The sequence below is a fragment of the Natrix helvetica genome, assembly GCF_964273705.1.
Source record: "Natrix helvetica genome assembly, chromosome: 1".
NCBI classification, from domain to species: domain Eukaryota; kingdom Metazoa; phylum Chordata; class Lepidosauria; order Squamata; family Natricidae; genus Natrix; species Natrix helvetica.
The window spans coordinates 166,535,878-166,559,891 of record NC_138548.1 but is presented as its reverse complement, the minus strand read 5'-3'; the positions used below and the strand labels follow the sequence as shown (position 1 = coordinate 166,559,891).

The window sequence follows — 24,014 nt, the reverse complement described above, 5'->3', positions numbered from 1 at the left end:
TATGGCTACTTGAAATTTTACAGTGGATTTCTTTTGGAAAGCTTTACATAATAATTTAAAATTCACATACAAATGTATACTCTAGCACAAAACAAATGATATATATGTGCGTTTATATGTATGTAAAGTGAAAATGTGTAAGTGTATTTGAAAACTATCCTATTTGGGTTAGTGATGAGTCATTTGGATGACTAGAATATAGTTTGAAATATCCTAATACTTTTAGAGTTACACTGTGGGTGAATTTTTAATTAAAAACACAAATGCTTTACTTCTAGCTGTGAATTCCATTACAAGATTGGTTATAAGTTACCAAAGCAACCCATCTCCACAAATAAAGCAATGGGTGGAATGATTTCCAGATGGCGGGTAAGTAAATCTTCCCAATTGGAGATATACATTTTTGTATGGCAGGAAGGAGAATGTCTCAGATGAATTTTTAAGTTGTTCTGTAATGTAGAACAAGTTGGTGAGTTTAGCTACAGGAGAATAATATTTTTCAGTGTATTGATTGCTCTTATTTCTATTTGTATGTTGAGTCTTCCAGTGAACTTAAGCAGCTGGAATGTTTGGACTGCAGAATGTAATCCATCTCTTAAAATCAGAAGGCCATGCTTATCTTTTATACAGAATTAAATTGTGTCTATTTATTGTGGAAGGAGATGCCCCAAGTCAATGGTCCCCAACCTGTCTGGCAGCAGGGACATATTTCAGAAGAAAAATTGTCTTCCATCTACTGGGAAGTTAGGGGATGGTTTCATGTGCAACCTAGATCCTAGATACGTTCAAATGAAGCTTTGCTCACTTGCCTGCTGCTTGCGTGGCTCAGTTCCCAACAGGCCACAAATCGGTAGTGGTCTGAAGGTTGGGGGGAGGGGGTTGGACCTCTGCTTAGATGATGCTGTAGAAAAAAATATGTCGCTAATAACTAAAGTGGTGTCTAGAAAAAGGGTGACGTTAAATCTGTTATGTTTCAGCATTTTGCAATATGAGTTTTGCTTAATGAAAGACCAGATATAACAGGCAACTTAGTTCATGGAGTTTCCGCCTTTTTTGGAATCATTAACAAGAATAGTATTTATTTCCTGCTTCCTTGAATGTAGAATGCATCTCATGGAAAACTTTGATAAGAATACACAAATCATAAATCATATCAATGAATTTCCAAGTTGGAGATGGTAGTCAAAAATAAGAATAGTAGATTGAGTTTGAAGAAATTTGTGGTTTATAATGAACTCTGCCTGTTAAAATGTATAAATCACATACAGGGAATCATGTCTATACTTTAAACATAATTTAATAATCTTATTAGCCCTGCTTTAAAAAATGGATGCCATTAGGTTGTATTTATGTATAAGGAATATGTTTAGTTTTAAATGCAAGCAAATGTTATTTTTCAGATCTGTATAATCTAAGAAAGACCCTTCTATTTAAATAGTTTCTTTGTATATATAGAAAAAGGATTTTTTCTATTTATGTGCAAATGTACATGGCTGTGAAGTGTTGAAGATAATACAATAGGATGTATCTGCATATATTTTTTTGCTATGTATACATCACATTTATATCCCACCCTGCTTTTTAAAAGCTCTCAGAGCAGCATTTATAGTATTAATGTAATGTATTTGCACATTAATCCTGGGAAGTAGGTTTGGGTTGACAGATACTGAGTCACTGAAGGCCACCTGCAAATTTCATGACAGAATTGAGATTTTGAACTCAAGTCTCTCTGGCATACTACACCACCAGTTTATTGCACTGATTGCACTGTTGAAGAAAGAACTTACATTTACTGCAGTTTGATCTACTGCATTGTAACTGTAGAGACTGGAAATTTCTGGGACTGAAATTTGTCCTCAACCTGATAGAAATGCACAGAAACCTATCACTAAGTAAGTATCCCTAAATACTAGTATTGCAAATAGCTTTCTGTAATCCCCCACCTTTCTCTCTCTCTTTCTCTTCCTTCTCTTCCTCTCCCCAGAGCCTTCAGACAAGGTTTATGTACTTCTTTTCATTGGTGTGCATGATCACAGTTAAGATTAATACAACTGGAAAAAACAGGCACAGATCGAAATATATTTTGTCCCCTAAGACAAAAGTTATAGTTATCTGTTAATTATCTAGATATTTAGTGATTAGATATCTAAATACATAGATATCGAATATATATCTTTAGATATTCCTCAGTCCAATTTCCTCTTCCTTTTAACACTTAGAATGTTGAAGAAAAAGATTTGGATTCACATATATATGTATGAGCCTAGGATACAAGTTTGTGTGAGAATTTCTGTGTAAAGATGCAATGAACATAAATGTTCATTTGCATTTCCATCATTCTGAAACATTTCCTTTCCATTGTAAATTTGTCTATGTGAATGTGAGAGAAAAGGAGGGAAAAACCTTCAGCGTATGTACCATATTATTTATGTGGTTGCATACAATATTTGTTTTTCTTAGGTGGTTAGAGCAACTTGTTGTCTTCTTTTCTATTTTCTCACTATTGGAAGGCTGGTGTTGGTAGTTGGATCCTATGGTTGGAGGGCCTCCTTCAAACCTGTCTTGGCATGAGCCTTTTTGTTTCAGCTTCATTGAAGCACTGATAACAAGTGGAACAGTGACAGTTTTCTTGAGACTTTTGCCATATTCTATATTTATAGTTTCCAGGCTTGCAAAATCGTCTTGCTTCTAGTGGCAGAGAGATAGATAAAGAGGACAGATTTTATCTTTAAATAAATTTATTTATTTGCATAACTAGACAAACCTGTTCAAGATTCAAGAACACTATTATCACAATCCTTATAGCAAAGTAGAATCTTCTGTTTTTAATTTATGGAAAATATCGAAAGATAATTAATGTGTACATTGAAGTTTACTAAAATTGACAACTTGATTAATTAATTTTTTCTATAAATAAAAAACATTAATTTTTTTACCCTTTTCAAAAATTTTAATAAACCTTTTCCCCACTTCTTAAAATTCCTATTAAACTTTTAAGATATTCTAGTCAAGGAACATTTCTTTCTCTGTCTTTTCTTCTACCTCCCTCCCTCCCTCCCTCTCCCACCAAGCATTCACCAACATTTTAGATCACCCAGAAGTCAAAGTTACTTCTCTACAGACCTGGGCAACTGCTTCATTTGGGATAGTCTCAGTCAAGTGAAATTTGCTACTTCAGTGATCTGTTCTTTTACATCGTAATATTGATTTTGAGGGTATATGCTCAAAACATGCAGTGCCAAGCAACGTGTTATGCAATTTGTTCTCTTAGAAATTGGTCCCCCTTTCTGCAAATTGCAGTTTCTGCTTCCTTACTGTATTGCATTTCTTTCTCATGTGATCTGTGGAGGCAGTTAAAGTTACAGGAAAAGTTACAGTGCATGTGCTACAAATGCTTCTTTGTATGTGCACTTCTGGTCACTAGTAATATACCACCTTAGCAGGAAGTGGCTGGGGGAGTAAGTCATATAAGCAGATAAAGAATTTGCAAGGGAGTCTGCTATTATTCAAATTATTACAACTCTCCCCTTCTCCAAATTTTTAATTTTTGTTTGTTTGATAGTATTTATTATCTAGTCTTTCACGGTAATATTTCACAGCTTTTTCTTTTCATTAATAAGGCAAAACCTTCCACTGTAGAAGTGTTGGAGAAAATTGATAAGGTAGGATTTTCTTTTAATACTGTTTTTAGGGGCTGAGAGGCTTTAATTATCTTTTTAGGTGTCACATTATATGTAGTTTAAGTTGGAGAATATGAAAAAATGGATGATTAAGTGTTAGGCTATTTGAGAATAAATAAAAATGGAAATTTCTAAAATGCTGAATTTTAGGAGGAAAATGCTTTAGGAAGGGGAAATAAGAGGGTCTATACATTCTTCTCTGTTTCCAAAGACTCCCTTTTTCCTAGAGTGGGACAAATGATTAACAAATTAATTCACCTATTAAATTTAATAAAAATAATTCCATGTAAGTAATACTTATGAGAGTCAGGTTGGTTCAGTGGCTAAGGTATCAGACTAGACAATGGGAGACCATGAGTTCTAATTCCATCTTGGGCCCAAATCCATCTTGGGCCAGACATAGTCTCTCTGTGCCTTATGGAGGAGGCGATGGCAAAATATTTCTGAAATCTTGCTAAGAAAACTGAATGGATTAGTCCAATTGGTGACCAGGTGTAAACATTGACTTGGTGCCACAATGTAATAAAAAAATAATAGTTAAGATATTAGATTAATGTATTTTAGTGCTTATTCAGAATTACAGCTAGTCCTTGTTTAGCAACCTCAATTGGTTCTGATGACATGGTCGCTAAGTGAACCACATGACTGAGAGACAGAAATGCTGTGAAGTTTACTGATTGTTGGCATCTCGTTTAGATAAAATTATTCTCACTCCAATGTGTGTTTTTGTCAGGTGCAAAAATTTAGGCGTAAATTTGGGTGTTTGTCAGAAAATGATTTTTTTACTAAAATTTATTTCCAGCATATTTGCAAACAGTTGCTATCTGAGGCAGCTGCTAAACAAGGACTACCACAGTCAAATGCATTTATTTATTTTTATATAATAAACTATATAAAACTATACACTTTTAAGCTTTCTGGTTTTTGCAGTTTGAACAGGCATGTTGGATATTCTTGAAGATAATTCTTTATAACTTATTCCCTTTTAATGTAGGAGAATGTAAAATATACCTCATTATTTTCTTCATCTTCTTCTTACATAGATGTTTCTCCATGCTGCCCCTCTCCTTCATATGTGTACGAAGTGAGGTTATGCATATGTTTCTGAACACAAACCATAAACAGGTTTAGAATGTTGTTCAGTACATTATCTCATTCTTAATTTTTCAGATGAAAGTTTTAGAAAGTTAAAATGCTGCCAAGATACTCAACTACAAATATTTTTATATTTACAGGATATCCAGTCACTGGAAGAGTTCAGGGAGAAAAATCAGAGGCAGCAGAAGCTATGGGTTGGAAGATTTCTCCTCTATTCATCTGTCCTGTATCTTCTTATTTGCTTAATTATTTATTTGTGGTACCTTCCTGATGAATGGACTGCTCGATTTATTATGACTCTTCCACTTTTTGCGTTTCCTCTGATGTAAGTAAAATATTCCTGTTTCATAGCATTCCACTTATATTTACAGACAGGTAGAAAAGAATGCTATGGGTTCTCCTTGAAATAGAGCAGGGTTGTCAAACTCGCAGCATCACAGCAGCTTCATGGGATATATCGGGACTTTTCCCCCTCTTTGGTCAATGCGTGATGCATCCAGCGAGTTTGAAAGCCCTGAAATTGAGTGTTATCCTGAGCTCTATGCAGCTATCCAGAACTTGTAAACAAGGAGTCAGGAAATAGTTTTTTTCCCATAGGCTAAGCAGGACTTCTGAGAATTTCATAATGAATATAGAAGCCCAGTAGTTTCTGTTGTTATTTTTGAACAAGACATGCTTTGCCATGACAACCTGGCCATCGAAACTACACGGCTATGGATGAAGCATGTAACAGTGATACCCATTGTCATCGGGGCACTTGGCACCATGTCCAAGAATTTTACAAAATACATCAACAAATTGCAGCTTTCTGCAATAACACCAGTGGAACTGCAAAAAACTGCGCTACTCAGAACATCTTATATTTTAAGAAGGTACTTGGTTGATACCTAGGACTCTGGCAGCAAACCATATCAACCATTAAGTAAATAATAATAATAATAATAATAATAATAATAATAATAATAATAATAATAATAATAATAATAATAATAATAATTATTATTTTCCCACCTAAACTAAATAATTCTAAAATTGCAGCTTTTTCTACATGATGCTGCTCTGGACTCTAGAAATCTTTATGATTTACAGTAGCCATTCTGAGGTACAAAATTCACGCTCTGCATACTTTTCACAAGATATTCACATCATAGATTTGTAAAGTTCTGCTAGGAAGGAAATATTTTGTTCGGGCTTAAAAAAAAGAAAATAAAATTTCCTGAGACTAAGAAAATAACCTTCCGCACAGAATGGGAAACTGTTTGGCCAGAGCATGCATATGATCCTAGAGAAGTCACGTCCAATCCGTGGGCTGCATGCAACCCTGGAAAGCTAGAAACAGATCCACCACAACATAAACTTTTAACATATTACATGATTTATATAGATTAACTATGTTGCATATTGTATGTGCAGCCTAAGACTATTCCTCCCCCCCCCAGTTTTTTTTTACAAGTGTGGCACCTAAGTGTGGCACCTAAGTGTCTTACATTTTAGTACAAGTAAAATAATATGCATCATATTTACTACGTTTGACAAGCTTATATAATTCTGGTAATAATACACATATTTTTGTTGAGTTATAATCTTTCATTATTTAGTTATTCAATATTTTAATATGTTATTTTTATGCCAATCACCATTCAAGCATGCTTAATACTACCATCGTTCAAGTTCTGATTTCCCCTCTTGTTATTACTTTATTATATAAAAATGTGCATTCCAATAATATCACTCTCTCTAGTTTCAGTCCCTATTCTAACTTTTAATTATTCCAATATTATATTTAAAAATATTCCCTTTCTATCCATTGTCTCTTGCCTGCTTTAAAGTTTTACTTGTTCGTTTCTTAGCTTGGCTCCCATATTCCTCTCTTGGATCTTTATATCTATCTGCTTCCACATCTTGACTAATCATTTTAAACATTTCTCCCTTCTCTAACCTGTTCCATTGTCTAATTTTCAAAATATCTACTCTTGCCCCTATCTCTCTTCCAAAAAACTTTACTGCTACTCCAGTTCCTTTTTAAATTCCCTTAAAATACACTCGCTTCAGCTTGTTTCATCAGTCATTATTATTTTTATTGTTATCTCCTTGTCATTTTGTTTAATTTGTTGGTTTCTCTGTTCTGTTTTTCATCTAATCTTTCAATTGGCTCTTCCTCTTCCTAGGTGTCTTGGTCACTCCTTGTCCTTTGTATCATGTTTTCCAGCTCTTCATCTATGCATTTTATTCATAAACTTCTTCATAATCTAGTTTCTTGTCAAACTATCCTTAATACTTTCACTTATTGACACTGTTTCTTCCCAAATTCCACTCATTTATTGTTGGTGGAGCATCTCGTTTAGTTTTATTTTTATTTAGTTTTATTTAGTCCCTCTTTTGTCCAATAATCCAAAAACCATATATTCAATTGCCTAAGACAGTGATGGCTAAGCTTTTTGTCGTCGCGTGCCGAAAACGCATGTGCGTGCACCCATAATGCAATGCATACATGACCTCCCCCAAGTATGCACATGCATCTCTCGCATGCACCCCCACCCATGTGCATGCGTGGTAGAGACCAGAAAACTACCTGGCTGGCGGGAGGTGTATACACATACGCGGTGGAGCTGAGCTGGGGTGACGGCTTGCGTGCCCATAGAGAGGGTTCTGTGCCACCTGTGGCATGCATGCCATAGGTTCACCATCACGGGCCTAAGATATTTCCTGTTCATTCATTGCAGCCTAGGCAAGCCAAACGTTTGGTCACCTATGCCCTAGACCAGTGGTCGGCAAGCCGCGGCTCGCGAGCCACATGCGGCTCTTTACACATTTTAATGCGGCTCTTCTGTGTGCCGGGCGCCCGCTCCCCTCCCTCCCACTGTTCCCTCTAAGGTGCGTGGCTACGCGCCCGCGCATGTGGCAAAAAACACCGCGCAGCAGTTTCCAACTGCCGCGCAGTGCTTTCTGCTGTCACAGGCGCCGGAGGCTGGGGAGGTCCTTTGCAGACGGCTAGAACTGGCCGCCCGCAAAGGACCTCCCCGGACTTGTTTTGGTGAGCACAGGGCGACTGACGCCAGGAAAGCAAGCCCGGGAAGGAGGTCCTTTGTGGGTGGCCAATCCTAGCTGCTTGCGCCCGGCGCTGCAGCTAAAGTAAAGCCCCTGCCGCTACCGGAATATCTGCTGCCGCCTCCTCTTCCTCTAACAGCACCCGATGCTGCGGCAGAGGTGAAGCTGCCAAAGCTCCCGCCGGCGCCCCCGCCTATGGCAGCGGTGCCTCCCCCTCCGGAGCACCTGAGTTGGGCCCCGCGTTACCCTGGCCCCTCCTCCTCTGCTGTGCTTTTGAGGAGCCATGAGGCCGCGGGAGCCAGTAGGAAGGTGGCGGGGGGGCAGGAGCAGGGAAAAAAGGCCTCATGGCTTCTCAAAAGCATGGCGGCGGCGGAGAAGGCAGCAGGGGTAACGCGGTGCTCCGAGTGGAGGGGGGTGCCAGCGGGAGCTTTGGTGGCTTCACTCCAAATGTAGTGGTGCTGTTGGAGGAGGAGGCAGCTGTTGTTCTGGTGGCGGCAGGGGCTCGTCGACATCTTCAGCAGCAGCCCTGCCCCCTGTGAAAAAAGCCGAAGATGGATCCACGCAGATGACGTCGCCGCAACATGACTGGAGGAGGAATTCTGGGAGTTGAAGTCCACAAGTCTTCAAGCTGTCAGGTTTGAAGACCCTGGGTTTTTTCTTTTTTCTAAAGGGTTAGGGGTGCAAGGGTCTTGCAACTTGACAGCTTTAAGACTTGCATGCTTCAATGCCAGAGTTTCTGAGCCAACATGACTGGAGGAGGAATTCTGGGAGTTGAAGTCCACAAGTCTTCAAGCTGTCAGGTTTGAAGACCCCTTGGGGTTTTTTTCCTAAAGGGTTAGGGATGCAAGGATCTTGTAACTTGACAGCTTTAAGACTTGCGTGCTTCAAATGCCAGAGTTTATTGAAACTAAAAACAGTGTACCATCCTATGTATTTTCGGTTTTAAAAATGTGGCTCTCAAAATAAATTTCAATCGTGGTTTTGGCGAGATTTGGCTCAGTTGAAAAAAAAGCTTGCCCACCACTGCTCTAGACTAATATTTGGTGACTCCTGAAACACTCCGGAGTCTCTGACACAGAAATATACTGATTGTATTTATGGCAATCACAACTGTGTATTACTACATGAGAAATTGTCAAGAATGCATGAGGTCAGTGAAATCATAAAGGACTCATGGGTTATAGGAACCTTTGGAATAATTAAACCAAGGCCCAAGAACATTGACTCTCAATCGACAGCCCCGGTCAGGATGGTCAGCGACTTCTTAGAACTCTCTTATCTTCTAATCTACTTGCTTGCCTGCCTACTCTTAATTTTCTTATAGCAGTAGCAGTAAGTGGATAGAATGCAAATCGGTTTTCTCACACTCATTTATGAGAAGGACATATATTTTTAAAAAGCCTCTGGAAAGGGAAAGAACCCCCCCCCCCCCAAATGCTACTCTTTAGTTTCTTCTTGCTTTTGTAGTAGTAGGTTACCTACTTTGCAAGATCAGACAGAATTAGTCTCAGTTGTTTTTCCCCTGCTAGAATTGGCTAGCTATTGTCAACTTGTTTTTTCTTTCAGTCAAAATGTGAATCTATGTGGAATATGTAGTTTGATCTGGTGCTAATTCTGGAGTCTTAAGCAAAGTAAATAGTGCCTGCCTTTCTTGGCCTGCAGTTCCTAGAAAAATGCTGCCTTGGGCTACTCTCCAGGGGTCTGATAGTGTTACCAATGCTGGCAAAGATTCCTGGCTTTCAGGAATATGTTTGCTGCCTAGCTTAATGCATGCATTCAAATTAATTTTGAAAGTAAGATAATGAAGGCATTTTCAGTGATTTTGCTATTTATATCTAAAATGGTCAGCTTAGCTTCTTTTAAATTCAAAACATTTATAGAATTGCCAAACACAAATGAAAAAAATATAGAACTATCAGAAATATTTATATTCCTAATAAACTTTTAATATGTAAAGCTGTTTATATATTGCAAACATGCTCACAAATTATAGAGTAAAATTAGGGCTACTCAGAGATCATGGTCTAATCAAACTTCAGAAAAGTTTGACAGTTTCAAAATTATGTTATTTTTCAAAGTACTTTTATTAAACATTTTATATTTATTTATTTAGTATGGCAAAAATGTTTAAAACATTTTAGAAAAGGTGTACTATGATTGTATTATTTCTTTATTGTTGAATACCATTTCCATACATTCCAATAAAAACATTTTCTCTCTCTCTGCAGAACCTTATAGTTACTTTGATTGTACTGTTTAAGCCTCATAATATAGGCTGGATTTAATTATTTTCACTTCAGATAATGTAGCCCAAGTACACAGTGTGGCCTGTGGATATTGAGATGATTATGCTCACTAGAAGTATACCTATTTACATAGAAAGAAAACTGCAAAACATTTTCTGATGCTACATTTTCTGGAAATTGCACACTTCTGGAAAAACAATATCTGAGCTGAAAAGTTCAGATGGCTGCAAGATTGCAGAAAATATAATTAATATCTCTATTTCTGCCATACAGAGATAGACAACTGAAATGATTTGGAAAAGTATTGATTCTGAAAAGCTTAGTATGGTTTTTCTGTTTCCTGTTAATCCGTCTGTATTGTGAGATGGCTAAAATGAAGTATTACATTTGCTGAAAATGTATTGAAAGCCGTTCGACATTGCCACCTTGTTCATAGTTTCAAATACAGCACAAGGGTGAACCAGTTTTACCCATAGCTTGCTATTTGGTTCACCGTTCACAAAGGTTTGTAACTGCATGTTTATAACACAGAAATGTATCTTGTTTGTATAAATGTTTCCGTAAAAGAGGGGAAGAAATACAGAAACTGTCTTATCCTCCACTTGTTTTAAATTCTGGTTTCATTTGACATATAGTAATGGAGCTTTAATAAAGCCAAGAATAAATGCAACAGTCCCAAAGTCTGAGGCAGCATATCTTCCTTCCATAGAGCACCTTAACTGGATGCAATTTTATTAAGACAGGGGATGGATCAGTAGTTGGTTTTTGCCTTCCAATTGACAGTCTGCAGTCTTTTGCCTCTAATAACATTTTTTTCTGTCTTAATGCCCTTGCCTGAAACAAGTTCTCTCAGTGAACTTATAACATGAAATGAGGTGGTTACCTAAGCACATGACTTTCTTGGCATTAGTTTCTTTTATTAAAATTGAGATAAGTTATGATGCATTACAGATAATAGTTAAATTCTTACAAACAGTGACAATGTTCAGTTTGCTCTTGTCTAGATTTTACTGCTGGATGTTCTTTCTCTCTTTTACCTTCTAACTTTTCTCTTCTCTTTAGTGTTTGGTGTATAAGAACACTCCTCATCTTCTTTTTTTCAAAAAGAACAGAAAGAAATAGTGAGTATCTTATTTTTCTTTTTTCTTTTCTAGATCATGTAAGAAATAAGCATGGTATTAATAGAGTGACATTGTATACAGGTAGTCCACACTTAATAACCCTAATTGAGATCAATGGTTGCTAAGTGGAAAATGGTGTGACTATGATTGTGCTTTCTGGCTGGAAAGAGACAAGACTACTCAGTTAAACACCTTCACTGTTTGCTTGCCCTCTAACTACTACTCCACCCTTTGGATGCTCAAGCTTGATGTGGACAAGCTTGCAAAGTCTTGTCCACATCAAAAGCAATGCAGTTGTGCCATCTTCCTGGGGCTGGAAGCCATGGGCATGCTACACAAACAGCTATTCTCTTGAAATCTCTTCCTCCCCCATCTCTTTGCTCTGGGGGGTTGGGGGAGGGGAAAAAGCAAGCGATATCTGTAAAAAAATATTTCCTTTACCTGACCTTTCTCACTGCTGTTTTGAACTCATTGCTTTTGATGCGTGGAAGAGCAAATTACTCTCATGAAATCCCTTTCTCTGCAGTATCTCTGCTCCACTGTAAAGTTAATAAAGTTAATAATGGAAGAATATACAGTCTTGTTTCACTCCTTTGTCAACCTGAAGCTACTCTGTTTTGCCGTATTCTAGATTATGGTTAACTGACCAGTGAATTGATTTTGCATGAAGACAATGAGATTTTCTAGGATTTCCATTTTTGTAAGCAAATTCCATAACTTGATGCAATTGACACAATCAAAGACCTTTCTATAATCTATGAAGCATATGTTGACCTCTTTTGAGTATTCTTTGGCTTTGTCAATTATCTAGCATGCATCAGCAATAATGTCTCATTCTCCTCAACCTTTTCAAAAATCAGTTTGAATATCTGGCATCTCTCTTCCCTTGTCAAGCTCTAATATGTTTTGAATAATCCTATTTATTATTTTGCTAGTATCTGAAATTGAAGATATTATATGATAGTTCGCATATTTTGTTAAGTTTCTTTTCTTTACTATTGGAATAGATTGACCTCATCCAATTGGTTGGCCACTGTATTGTTCTCCAGATTTGTTTTCATAGTTTGGTTACAATCTTTATTCATTCGTCTGTGGTTTGCCATATTTCTATAACACTTCAATTCTTTTAACCTTCCAATTTGGTTATGACTGGAGGGCTGATTTGGTTTTGTGGACAGATGTCTTTGATTTTGAGATTTCTATTGTAGACAATTTCAGCATTTCCCATCTGAAATTTAGAGAACTTTTGAAAAACTTTTCTTGTTTTTCCATTTCTCTTTCCATCTTTAGTGCCTTTATAGATATTGTTATAATACTGTTTCTTGTCTCTTCTAACAGTTTTTTTGAAAGTGTGTCCAATCACACTTGGCCAATAAAGAATTCTGTTCTATTCTAAGTTCCTTCCTGAAATCTTTGGCTTCACTTCTTCTTGGCAATTTCCACTGTTTGTTCTGATATCCAGTGTACTTTCTTTCTTTTTTTTTTAAATCTTTGGCAATCTCTTTTTACATTCATTTTTAATGACTTTTTAAATTCATTCCAGAGTTTCTCTGGTTCCTGATGAATGAGGTTCAAACTTCAAAGTGGTTGTTGATGTTCTCCTTGAAAATGTTGGGTATATGCTCAAGATCATATCATGGGAAATGGTTGGCTTTCTTCTTCTGCTTTAGCTTAACTTGGAAATTGCCCATGAGTAGTTTGTGATCTGTTTCACAATCAGTTCCTGGCTATGTCTTTGCTGTTATAACTAACTACCACCTCCTCCTACCATATACACATACATAGACATAGACATAGTCAATTTAATTTTTCTTAGCTCCATCTGGTAATGTCCATGTTTTGGCATTGTTTGGGTTGTTTGAAGACTCTCTTGTTAGCAATGAAAAATCATTAGACTGGCAGAAATTGTTAAGTCATTCTCCTGCTTCATTTTGGTTTTTTAGGCCATATAGTTCAAATTTCTGTGTATACCGTGTTTCCCTGAAAATAAGACAGGGTCTTATTTTCTTTTGACCCACAAAATATGGCTTGGGCCTTATTATCAGGGGAGGGCTTATTGTTTTGGGGTTGTTGGGCGACTGCTCTCTTGTGAGCGGGCTCCCAAAGAGCCAGGCACAGCCTCAGGGAGAACTGCCTGGCTCCTGTGGCTTGGCACCTTCGAAATGCCAGTGAATGGCACTCTGCACAGCTAGAGAGGGGATTGCGTGAGTGGCTGTTCCGCTTCCGCTTGCGTGCCTCCCAGCCTCATGATGCTCTGGCCCAGCTCTCCCTGCAGAGCCAGAACACCTCCGCTGCCGCCGCCGCCTACCACCGCCATCCCAGCATGGCTTTTTCGGTGGCTTCCAAACTGAGTCTTCCGGCAGTGGCCATTCTGGGCATACGCTCTATGGTTGTGGGCTGGCTGCCGGTAGAGCGTACTTCCAGAGCGTACAACCATAGAGCGTATGCCCGGAGTGGCCACTGTCTGAAGACTCGGTTTGGAAGCCGCTGAAAATGCCATGCTGAGATGGCAGCGGGCAGTGGTGGCAGCTGAGATGCTCTGGCTCTGCAGGGAGAGCTGAGCCAGAGCTTCGTGAGGCTGGGAGGCGTGTGAGTGTGAGTGGAACAGCCACTCACGCAATCACCCTCTCCATCCATGCAGAGTGCCATTCACTGGTATTTCGAAGGCGCCAAGCCTCGTGAGCCAGGTGGTGGCGAACAGGTGCTCATGCGGCTTGGCGATACCCCTAGGTCAGTGAATGGCGCTGTGCCCAGCTGGAAAGGAGGTTTGCCAGGTGGCTGCTCGTGAGCGTGGTCTGAGTATTGCGCTGCAACAGTGCAACACAGCCGTTCGCCCCTGAGCTGTGCCCGGCTCTTTGGGAGTCCGCTCACAAGAGAGCAGCCACCCGGCAACCCCCCTCTCCAGCTGGGCACAGCGCTGCTCACAAACCTAGCGGTATCCCGAAGGCACCAAGCAACGCGATCACCTTTGCCCACCTCCCCCGGTTCTCATGGCTTGGCACCTTTGGGATATCACTAGGTTGGTGAGCGGCACTCTGCCTGGCCGGAGGAGGGGGGTTGCCCAGGGGGCTTATTTTCAGGGGAGGGTTTATATTTTTGCCCACCCGAAAAATGTGGCATGGCCGTATTATCAGGATATGTCATATTTTCGGGGAAACATGGTAGTATATTTGTAAGTGTGTGTTTGCTTCTGTGTGTGTATTTAAATATGGCATGACAGCCTATTGATAGTGGGGAAAGGTACAAACAGCTTTAAAATATACTATTTTCGGAGTTCCGGTTCCGGCGGCGGCAGCGGCGGGCAGCTCTTTGCCCGCTCCGGCTCCCCGGTGGGCTTCCCCACTCCTTGGGGGGCACAGGACACCCCGCAGAGGAGTCCTGCCGGAGGGGCGGCATCGCGGAGGACTCCTGCAGTGGCGGCGGCCGGCGGGGGGTCTCTCGCGCGCCCAAGGCACCGGGGAGCAAGCTCGGAGGGCGCTTCGCGTTCCTGCGCCTCGCGCCTCGCTATAAGCCGACTGGAGAATGCAACAATTGAAGGAAGCAGCTGCAGTGCGGAATGCAACAATTGAAGGAAGCAGCTGCAGTGCGGTGAGGTTGCTTCTCTCTTCATCCCTTATTCTGCATGAAGAATTACTCAGCTTTTTAAAACTTTAAAATAACTTTCGGAGCATTTTGGAGGTGCGGCTGGAGGGAGGGGTTTTTTCCCCACCCCCTTGGACAAGCGGCGAGGAACAATTTTGCTCTCAGCCCCCGGGGAAGGAGGAGGGGGGAGAGCCAACGAATGAAGCCTCACCCAGGCTGAGATGATTTTCTTTTTAATTTAATTCTACATATTACAGTGATTTGAGGACTTTTGGAACTTTTTAAAACTTTGTTATGCCTCTGTGCCCAAAACTGGCAGGGCAAGATGGCACACTTCTGTTGTCTTTATGAACTGTGAAACCTGACTCCACCTTTAAAATTCAGGCTTCCGGTCTTTGTCTCCGTGTCTCCCAGAGGAATCTCTTGTGGATTGGTATTTTTTAAACTTTCTAGGGGAAATTTTCTATCTATTGCCAGACTTATTGGAGAGATTCTCTTCTGCCTGGTTCTTCTGCTCCCGGATTCACTAGGCTACCCTACTTTTCTAACTGTTTATTTCATATTTGGACTGAACTTCTAACGTTATAAAGGATGGCATCCAAAAGACCCCCTCCTGGAAAACCTGGCTTTGCCACTTCTGCTCCAACATCCGCAACATCCAGTCCAGCCACACAGTCAAAGATAACAGAACTGATGCAACCTAAGACTACAGAGATGGACTTTCAACAAATGCTTCAACAAATTTTACAGGGCCAGGAGGAAATCAAGAAACAGCTAAGGGAAATGAAAGATGAAATTAAAGAAAATCAAGCCCAAATATATAAGAACTCACAAAGACTGAATCTTGTGGAAGGGGGGGTGGAGGAGGTGAGGGGGGGGGATAGAAGCTGTGCAGAAAGGGATCAAAGATCTTGACATCCAACAGATGAAAATAGAATTTGAGAGAATGTCCTATTACCTTAGATTTCAAAATGTTATAGAAGAAGATGGGGAAAACATAAGGGACATCATGATAAACATCCTGGCTGACTACACACACAAAGAAAAACAGCAGATGGGGTGGGATATAGACCTGGTTTATAGAGTGAACTCAGCTTATGCTAGAACTCACAATGTACCCAGGGAGGTTCACATTAAATTTCTTAGAAAAAGCACAAGAGATGAAATTCTGGGTGTACAAAGGGGGCAAGCATTGACATACCATGATATGGAGATAACCATTCTGAAGCAGATCCCTAAGAAGATTAGAGAAAAAAGGAAGAATTATTCGCAATTAGCGAATAAATTATACCAGAAAGGGGTGTGGTTTAGATGGTTGATGCCTGAAGGTATGCTGATATTCTGGGAGGAGACAAGAATTAGAATCAATTCACCCATAGAGGCGCAGGCCTTTATGGAAAAAAACAAAACACTCCTAGAAAAAACACGAGACACTACAGCGGACACGCAGGACACGGGAGGGGCCAGAGCTCTGCCAGTGGAGGGAGATGGGGCAATAGCAAGAAGACTCAGATCACAAAAATAAACAAGAAAATCATATTATTATAAACTGACCGAAAGTGATAATGGAATTATATCTGGATTTTATACTGTAATGTCTAATCTGATTGAATTTAGTAATAGAACTAATATGCTGATTGTAATCAATTATATACCAACGCATTATATATAAATGTATACTATGAGTATGGAGAGAGGGGCGCCTGTCACACTTTGCAACTGCCAAAATTTGTATACCTGTCCATTTACCCTTTTCCCTATAAATGTTGAAAAACCAATAAAAATTTTTTGTTAAATATATATATATATATATATATATATATATATATATATATATATATATATATATATATATATACTATTTTCATATTCTTGCATGATCCATGCTATTATTTTCTTCTGTAAAATATATAAAATTTATATAGTACTAAGCATCTTAAATACAAACTTTGCAATATTCACAAATTTAAATTAGGATTAATGAGCAATCAGTGTAGAGTATGAGTCACTGAATGTAATAAAGCAACCTGCTTGTTAAACATTCAGTCGTAAAGCTGAATTATATTATATTTATTCAAAAATTAAGAGCAAAATTAAATCCTACAATTATTTTTTCAAGATATTTGGGGTTTTATTCTTATATTAATAACAAAAAAGTGTTATTGAATTCTGCTTTATTTTTGAGATCCTGTTTATCCAAAGGAAAACTTGTAAATTTGTTTGGTATTGTCACAGTTTCTTATATAGTGTATATGTACATTGGTGCACACCAGCCTGCAATCCTGGTATTTTTCATGGAAATATCCTAGCATGGAACACTTGCTTATCTTTTGGAATATATGAGAGGATTTACCAAGCTGTTTTCAATCTATTCAAACATATTATTTACTAGTACACATGTTCCTCCATTGCCCATTTGTTGAGGAACATGAAATATAGGCATTCAAATGCACATTATTTTTATTTTCCTGCACAATAGCTTCTAATATCAGTTTCTTCCTGCATTTTTAAAAAGAAATTCATAATGTGTGCTCTTTTCTGCATCATGAGATTAGTTACTTACATCCTGCCCATTTCTTGTTTGGATTACCACAATGCTCTGTATGTAGGGCTATCCTTCAAGAGTATGCTCATATTTGTGACCCTGAGAGGTTTACGATTAAAACAAACAGTATCAAAAACCACATAATAAAATAGACATACAAATTATACAAAACATTAAAACAATTAGAACCATGCAGTTCGGTCATCAGGAGAGCACAGTTGTTCATAAACAGGACAACTATTTTCATTCTGATGCTTATTTGTATATATTCTCATAGAATTGTCTCCTTGTATATGAGTCAAAACTGCAGATTTTAAGTTAAGGTTGAAAGTGATTTGCAATATTTCAGTTTGCTTTCCATGTTCAGTGTGAGGCCAAGTAAGTTCCATAGTATATTATCAGACTGTTAAAAAAAAACACAACCCTAGTCTCCTTGAAGTTAACAGCACTTATTATTATTATTTTGACTGCAATTAGCAAACTGTGGAGAAGAAAGGCGATTGATCAGAGTTAGCATAATGTGAAAGGACTAACCTCTTGACAAGCCATAATGTAAACTTCAAACACAGGAGTTGCTGCACTTTATTTTACTAGCCCTTCAGATCTGATTGCCAAAAATGCTTTGGAGAAAGCAGAAACAGATATGTAGCACATATCTGTAGCATCTTAAAGTAACTATGCATTTTCCCAGGATCCACAGGAAAAGCATTTTCTGTGTGAAGCATCGGTTGAAGATTAAATTTTATGTGCTACACAACTATTTTCACTATTATGTTATTTTTACTATTACTTACTATTGTTGGTACAGGCTAGCACAGGGAGCAGGGCATGGATGTCATAACATCGTAAATATGGCCAGGGTGATTTTTCCCCCCTAGTGTTTTTAATGGGGTAATTTGGTATCCCCAAACAATTTAACATATAATAAGCATTGAATGAATATACATATTTCCTCTTATGGCTACAAATTTTGAGAGTTGTACCTGACAGGCTGTTGCCAATAGGTTATTTGCTGTTAGATAAATTTAAAGTACACTAAAAATGTACAGCAAGTTGAAATAAAGTACTAGATATTTGAAGAATACTTAAAGGAATTTTAAAAACTTGTTATTAAAACATATTCAAATGAATTATTTTTAGAACAGTCGGACTTTACTTGTAATGTCTCTTATGTTACACAAAATTATTTGGCCATATCCTGATTGTTTTGGGTTTTCTGTTGAAGACTGCATTCTTTTCAGCATGACATTATATATGTTGGAGAGCCAGTGTGGTTTGTTCTTAACGCATCCAGCTAGAACAGGGGTGTCAAACTCAAGGCCTGCAGGCTAGATTCGACCCGTGGGGTACTTAGATCTGACCTACAGGGTCACCCTGGAAACAGTGAAGGATCGACCCACGGTGCTTCTGCCAGTGAAAATGGGCTCCCAAGATCCGTTTTTGGCTGCCACAAAGCCCGTTTTCACTGGCAGAGGGTTTTAGGAGGCCGTGGCAGCTGAAAATGGAGCTTGGGAGCCCATTTTCACTGGCAGAAGCACTGTGGGCCACCACGGCGCCCCTGACATGAATGACGTTCAGCTGGCCATGCCCACCCCGGCCCCCCGAGGTCAAACACAACCCTGATGCGGCCTTCAATGAAATCGAGTTTGACACCCCTGAGCTAGAAAATGGGAGACTGTGAGTTCTAGTCCAGTCTTGCGCACAAACCCAGCTGGTGATTCTCTCTTAGCCCTAAATAGGAAATTGCAAAACCTGTAAATTCAAGAAAACTGCAGTGGCTTGTCCAGGCAGTTGCCACAATTTGAAAGCATAAGTGTTATAAATGTTCCTCTTGAACATGATTTATTTTTCCAAAGAAGATCTTTTGAATCCTTTGTTTTCTTGGCAGTACACATTTTGAGGTATTTAGATCTAATACAGGTGATGCTTAAAAGCAATGTATGCAACAGTATGCAAGAGGAGGAGGAGCTTCCAATGATGATGGCGGGCGTCCCTTGAGCTCCAAGAACACCATGGAGCTCCCGCCCGGTTAAGGGTTGCTGCCGGCTCCCGTATCATCTGAGGGGGCCGAGAGTTTGATAGCCCGACCACCCAGGCATGTTTTGGGCTTGTTTTGGCCCGCCAGGGTGGTCGGTGAAGACCGGAGGGAGGAGAAGACTGGAGGGCTGCAAACGGCTGTAAACGGTCACCGGCAAGGAAAAAAGCAATGGCGACGGCGTGACGGCGTGGTGCGGCTGCGCTGGCGCCGAGAAACGCTGAGAAACACCAGGAATAGAGGGAATAGAGGAGAAACATCGAAAAACCTTAAAAGAGCTGGAAAAGAGCCGGAAACGCTGAAGGAGAGTGAGAGGAAGGGGGTGAGAGGCTCCGGAGGCATTGGAAGTATTGGAGGCACCGGAGAGATCCCCGAAACATCGAAGGACTTAAGGGAGAGAAACAGGAAACATCTGATAGGTGAGAAGGACTGGGAGGTGGACGGAGACTGCTGGAAGAGACAAGGGGAGATGGCTGCGACGATGGTTGAATGGAGGAAGTTGCAGCCAGAGAACCCCTTGGGATATTTTGTCATCTTGTCACTCCTGGCCGTTTGTTTCTGGCTACTCCCATTCCCCCCCCTCCCGGGCCCCTGCTGGCTCGAGCAGACTAACATTGAGAGCCAAGCAGCTGGGCCAAGAATCCCCCCCCCATCCATCGGGGGGGCCACATCCACCATGAAACAGATGAATGGAACTATCACCTATCCTCTACCACCATTTACCATTTACCATCTTCGCCTTTCCCCCCACCATCTGGGATATCTAATCATGGCTTGCTCTCCCCCCCCCTTTTTCTCTAAGTTCTGAGTACCACCTGGACATTGGAAAAAACCCTCCGCCCTCCATTGAGACTCTAGCCCACTGGTTTTCAACTATTAACTTTTATATCATCTGCACCCCTATCTTATCGGGATGGTCAACAACCTACCAATTTACTCGAGGACAGACCTGCTGCGCCTGCGGGAGGCCCCTCTCTCGCAGGTATGGCCCTTGGCTCTCTCGAGGGCCAGCCTTGATGACGGGTTCGTGAACCCCGAGAGGTGGAAGAAGAGGAAGCTGAGGGGCTTTTTAGTAAAATGTTTTATACTGTTTTTAGGGGGTCCCAGGGTGGGGGGGGAGGGTTAATCAGACCGGGAGGACGGCCAGAGCCGGACAGACGGGTGAGTCCAGGAAGGACGGGGATGCGGTGGAGGGGGGGAATATAAAGGTCACGAAAGCAGAGGGTTGTCCTATTACAACGGTCGCGGGGAGGAGGGGATGCGAGGACAGGATAAGATCCCAAGGTCGGTTGGGAGACCGCGGCTGCTGGTTACGCCCGGTCGCTTGTACCAACCCCTGCAGCCTAGGTGGACAGGCGCTACAGAGCCAGGGCCTGCGGCTGATGCTTTGCAACGCAAGGTCTGTCATCAACAAGGCCCCCCTCATTAATGAGTTGATCTCAGAGGAGGAGCTAGACCTTGCAGGGATAACGGAGACCTGGTTGGGCCACGAGGGTGGTTTACCCCTCGTAGAAATGTGCCCACCGGGTTTTCGAGCATTCCATCAGCCTCGGGCCCTGGGTAAGGGTGGTGGGGTGGCGGTGGTTATGCGGGAATGTTTAGAGCCGAGGGAGTTCACTGTTCCTCAGATACCCGGGTGTGAGTCCCTTGGTGTGAGTTGGGGCCCAGGGAGGCAGTGGGGCTTGCTGATTGTATACTTGGCTCCTCGCTATGCATCAGCAGCCCTGCCCGAGCTCCTCGAGCTAATCTCAGCGACGGCAGTTGAGACTCCCAGACTTTTGGTCATGGGGGACTTCAACTTGCCGTCAACGGGAGCGGCTTCCGAGGTGGCTCGGGAGTTCATGGCTTCCATGACGGCCATGGACCTGACCCAATTAGTGCAGGGCCCCACTCACGAAGGGGGCCACACACTGGACCTCATTTTTGTATCTGAACAGTGGACGAGTGATCTGGGAATAGGGGATTTAGTTATCACGCCCCTGTCATGGTCAGACCACTCATCCCTCCGGCTGGACTTCCCTGGCGCTATCCCCCACCGCGAGGAGGTGGAACCAGACTCTATAAACTGGTACCGCCCCAGGCACCTGATGGAATCTGATAGATTCCTGACGGAGCTTGGGCCAATACCTGTAGCCTTGTCCCGCTCCCGTTCCGAGGACCTAGTGACTGCCTGGAATAGGGCGACGACTGGGGCCTTGGACCGGGTTGCGCCGTTGCGACCTCTCCTGCGGCATCGACCCACCCGGGCTCCTTGGTTCACTGAGGAGCTCAGGGTGATGAAGCGCCACAGGAGACGTCTAGAGAGTAGGTGGAGATCCTCGCGCTCCGAATCTGACCGAACACAGGTAAGAGCCTATTTGCGGACTTACCTTGTGGCAATAAGAGCGGCCAAACGTAGACATTGTGCTGCTCTTATTGCGTCCGCCGATAACCGCCCTGCCGCCCTGTTTAGGGTGACTCGCTCCCTCTTATCGCAGGGGGCGCGGGAGACACCCTTACAGGGTAGAGCAGAGGAGTTTGGGGAATATCTTCAGGACAAAATCGATCAGATCCGGAGCGGGTGGACCTCCGTCAGTGGACCAGACGAGCCGCCAACAGCGAGTCTTGAGAGACCATTCTGGGAGGAGTTTGACTCTGTTGCCCCCGAGGATTTGGACAGGCTGCGTGGACGGCTGCGACCCACCACTTGTTTAACGGACCCGTGCCCCTCCTGGCTGGTACTGGCAGCCTGGGAGGTGACACGAGGCTGGCTCCTGGGCCTGGTGAGCGCCTCACTGAGTGAGGGATACTTACCAACCGCCTTGAAAGAGGCGGTGGTGAGACCCCTTCTCAAGAGGCCTGCGCTCGACCCAACGGAGCTAGCTAACTATCGTCCAGTCTCCAACCTCCCCTTTTTGGCGAAGGTTGTCAAGAATGTGGTGGCGCAGCAGCTCCCACGGCACCTAGACGAATCCGACTATCTAGACCCACGCCAGTCCGGCTTCCGACCCGGACACAGCACTGAGACAGCCTTGGTCGCGTTGGTTGATGATCTCTGGAGGGCCAGAGATAGGGGTTGCTCCTCTATCCTGGTCCTATTAGACCTCTCGGCGGCTTTTGATACCATCGACCATGGTATCCTATTGCGCCGGTTGGAGGGGATGGGAGTCGGAGGCACCGTTTTGCGGTGGTTCGGCTCCTACCTCTCCGACCGGAAGCAATGTGTGTTGACAGGGGGGCAGAAATCGTCCCTGAGGCCACTCACTTGTGGGGTGCCACAGGGGTCGGTCCTCTCGCCTCTCCTGTTCAACGCATATGTGAAGCCACTGGGTGAGATCATCAGTGGTTTTGGGGTTGAGTACCATCTTTACGCTGATGATACTCAGCTGTATATTTCAACCCCAAACCACCCCAACGAGGCTGTCGAAGTGATGTCCCGGTGTTTGGAAGCCGTCGGGGTCTGGATGGGGGACAACAGACTTAAACTCAACCCCTCCAAGACCGAGTGGCTGTGGTTACCGGCACCTCGGTTCAGCCAGCTGACTCCATCGCTGGCCATAGGGGGCGAACAATTGTCCCCTGTGGAGCGGGCGCGCAATTTGGGCGTCCTCCTTGATGCCCGGCTGTCAATGGAGGACCATGTGGCAGCCGTGGCAAGAGGGGCGTTCCACCAGGTTCGCCTGGTGCGCCAATTGCGCCCCCTACTGGACCGGAGTGCCCTGCGCACGGTCACTCATGCGCTGGTGACGTCTCGCCTGGACTACTGCAATGCTCTCTACATGGGGCTTCCCTTGGGACGCATCCGGAGACTGCAGCTAGTTCAGAACGCAGCCGCGCGGGTTATTATGGGAAGTACACGTTACTCCCACGTAACACCTCTCCTGCGCGAGCTGCACTGGCTACCTGTGGCCTTTCGGGTGCGTTTCAAGGTATTGATCACCATCTTTAAAGCGCTCCATGGCAGTGGACCTAGTTACCTGCAGGATCGCATCCTACCACACACATCCCTGCGACCTATCCGCTCACACAGAGAGGGACTCCTCCTGGTGCCGTCTGCTGGTCAATGCCAGCGGGTGACACCTAGGAGTAGATCCTTCTCTGTGATGGGCCCAACCCTCTGGAATGACCTCCCCCCAGACATTCGAACTACCACCGACCTCCGTTCCTTCCGGCAAAAGTTAAAGACTCACCTATTTCAATCAGCTGGCCTGGCACTTTCTTAGTTTTACCTCCCGGGGATTTACTCATTTTAATTGGGTTTGGGGTTTTAATAAGCTTTTAATGTATTATATTTATTACTCTATGTACAGTCTTACAACCTCCTCCACCTACGTATTTAATTATTTAACTGTTTTTGTATGTATTTTATAACGTATTTTAGGGACTGTACACCGCCCCGAGTCCCTTTCGGGAGATGGGGCGGTCTATAAATATGAATAATAAAAATAAATAAAATAAATAAACAATCTCTTCAGCCAAACTATGTGAGGATAAGGAATATAAAAAATATACTCCAAAACAGGTGTTTTACCATAGCACCAAATATGTTCTTCTACGCATAATATGAAATTGTTTCCACTGAGAAATGAGTCTGAGGCAATGGTTTCAAGTTGGTGTGCATATTTTTTCTTTCTCATTTAAAAGATAGTGGAATTATTGTTGGCTGAGTTTTCTGCAGGC

At 42.1% G+C, this 24,014-nt stretch overlaps 1 protein-coding gene across 5 annotated transcripts in view; it reads left to right on the top strand.

Annotated features, from left to right (window-relative positions):
* The window catches only part of LNPK (lunapark, ER junction formation factor), a 67,195-nt gene that overhangs the window by 8,219 nt on the left and 34,962 nt on the right, over positions 1 to 24,014 (top strand). For 3 of the 5 annotated variants that reach the window (XM_081949594.1, XM_081949595.1, XM_081949598.1), the window contains exons 2-5: positions 279 to 369; positions 3,600 to 3,662; positions 4,916 to 5,103; positions 11,135 to 11,193. In XM_081949594.1, the coding sequence (XP_081805720.1) occupies positions 343 to 369; positions 3,600 to 3,662; positions 4,916 to 5,103; positions 11,135 to 11,193 (337 nt within the window). In that variant the 5' untranslated portion in view covers positions 279 to 342. The remainder of the gene's footprint in view (positions 1 to 278; positions 370 to 3,599; positions 3,663 to 4,915; positions 5,104 to 11,134; positions 11,194 to 24,014) is intronic. The other 2 variants (XM_081949596.1, XM_081949597.1) reach the window with 1 other exon arrangement.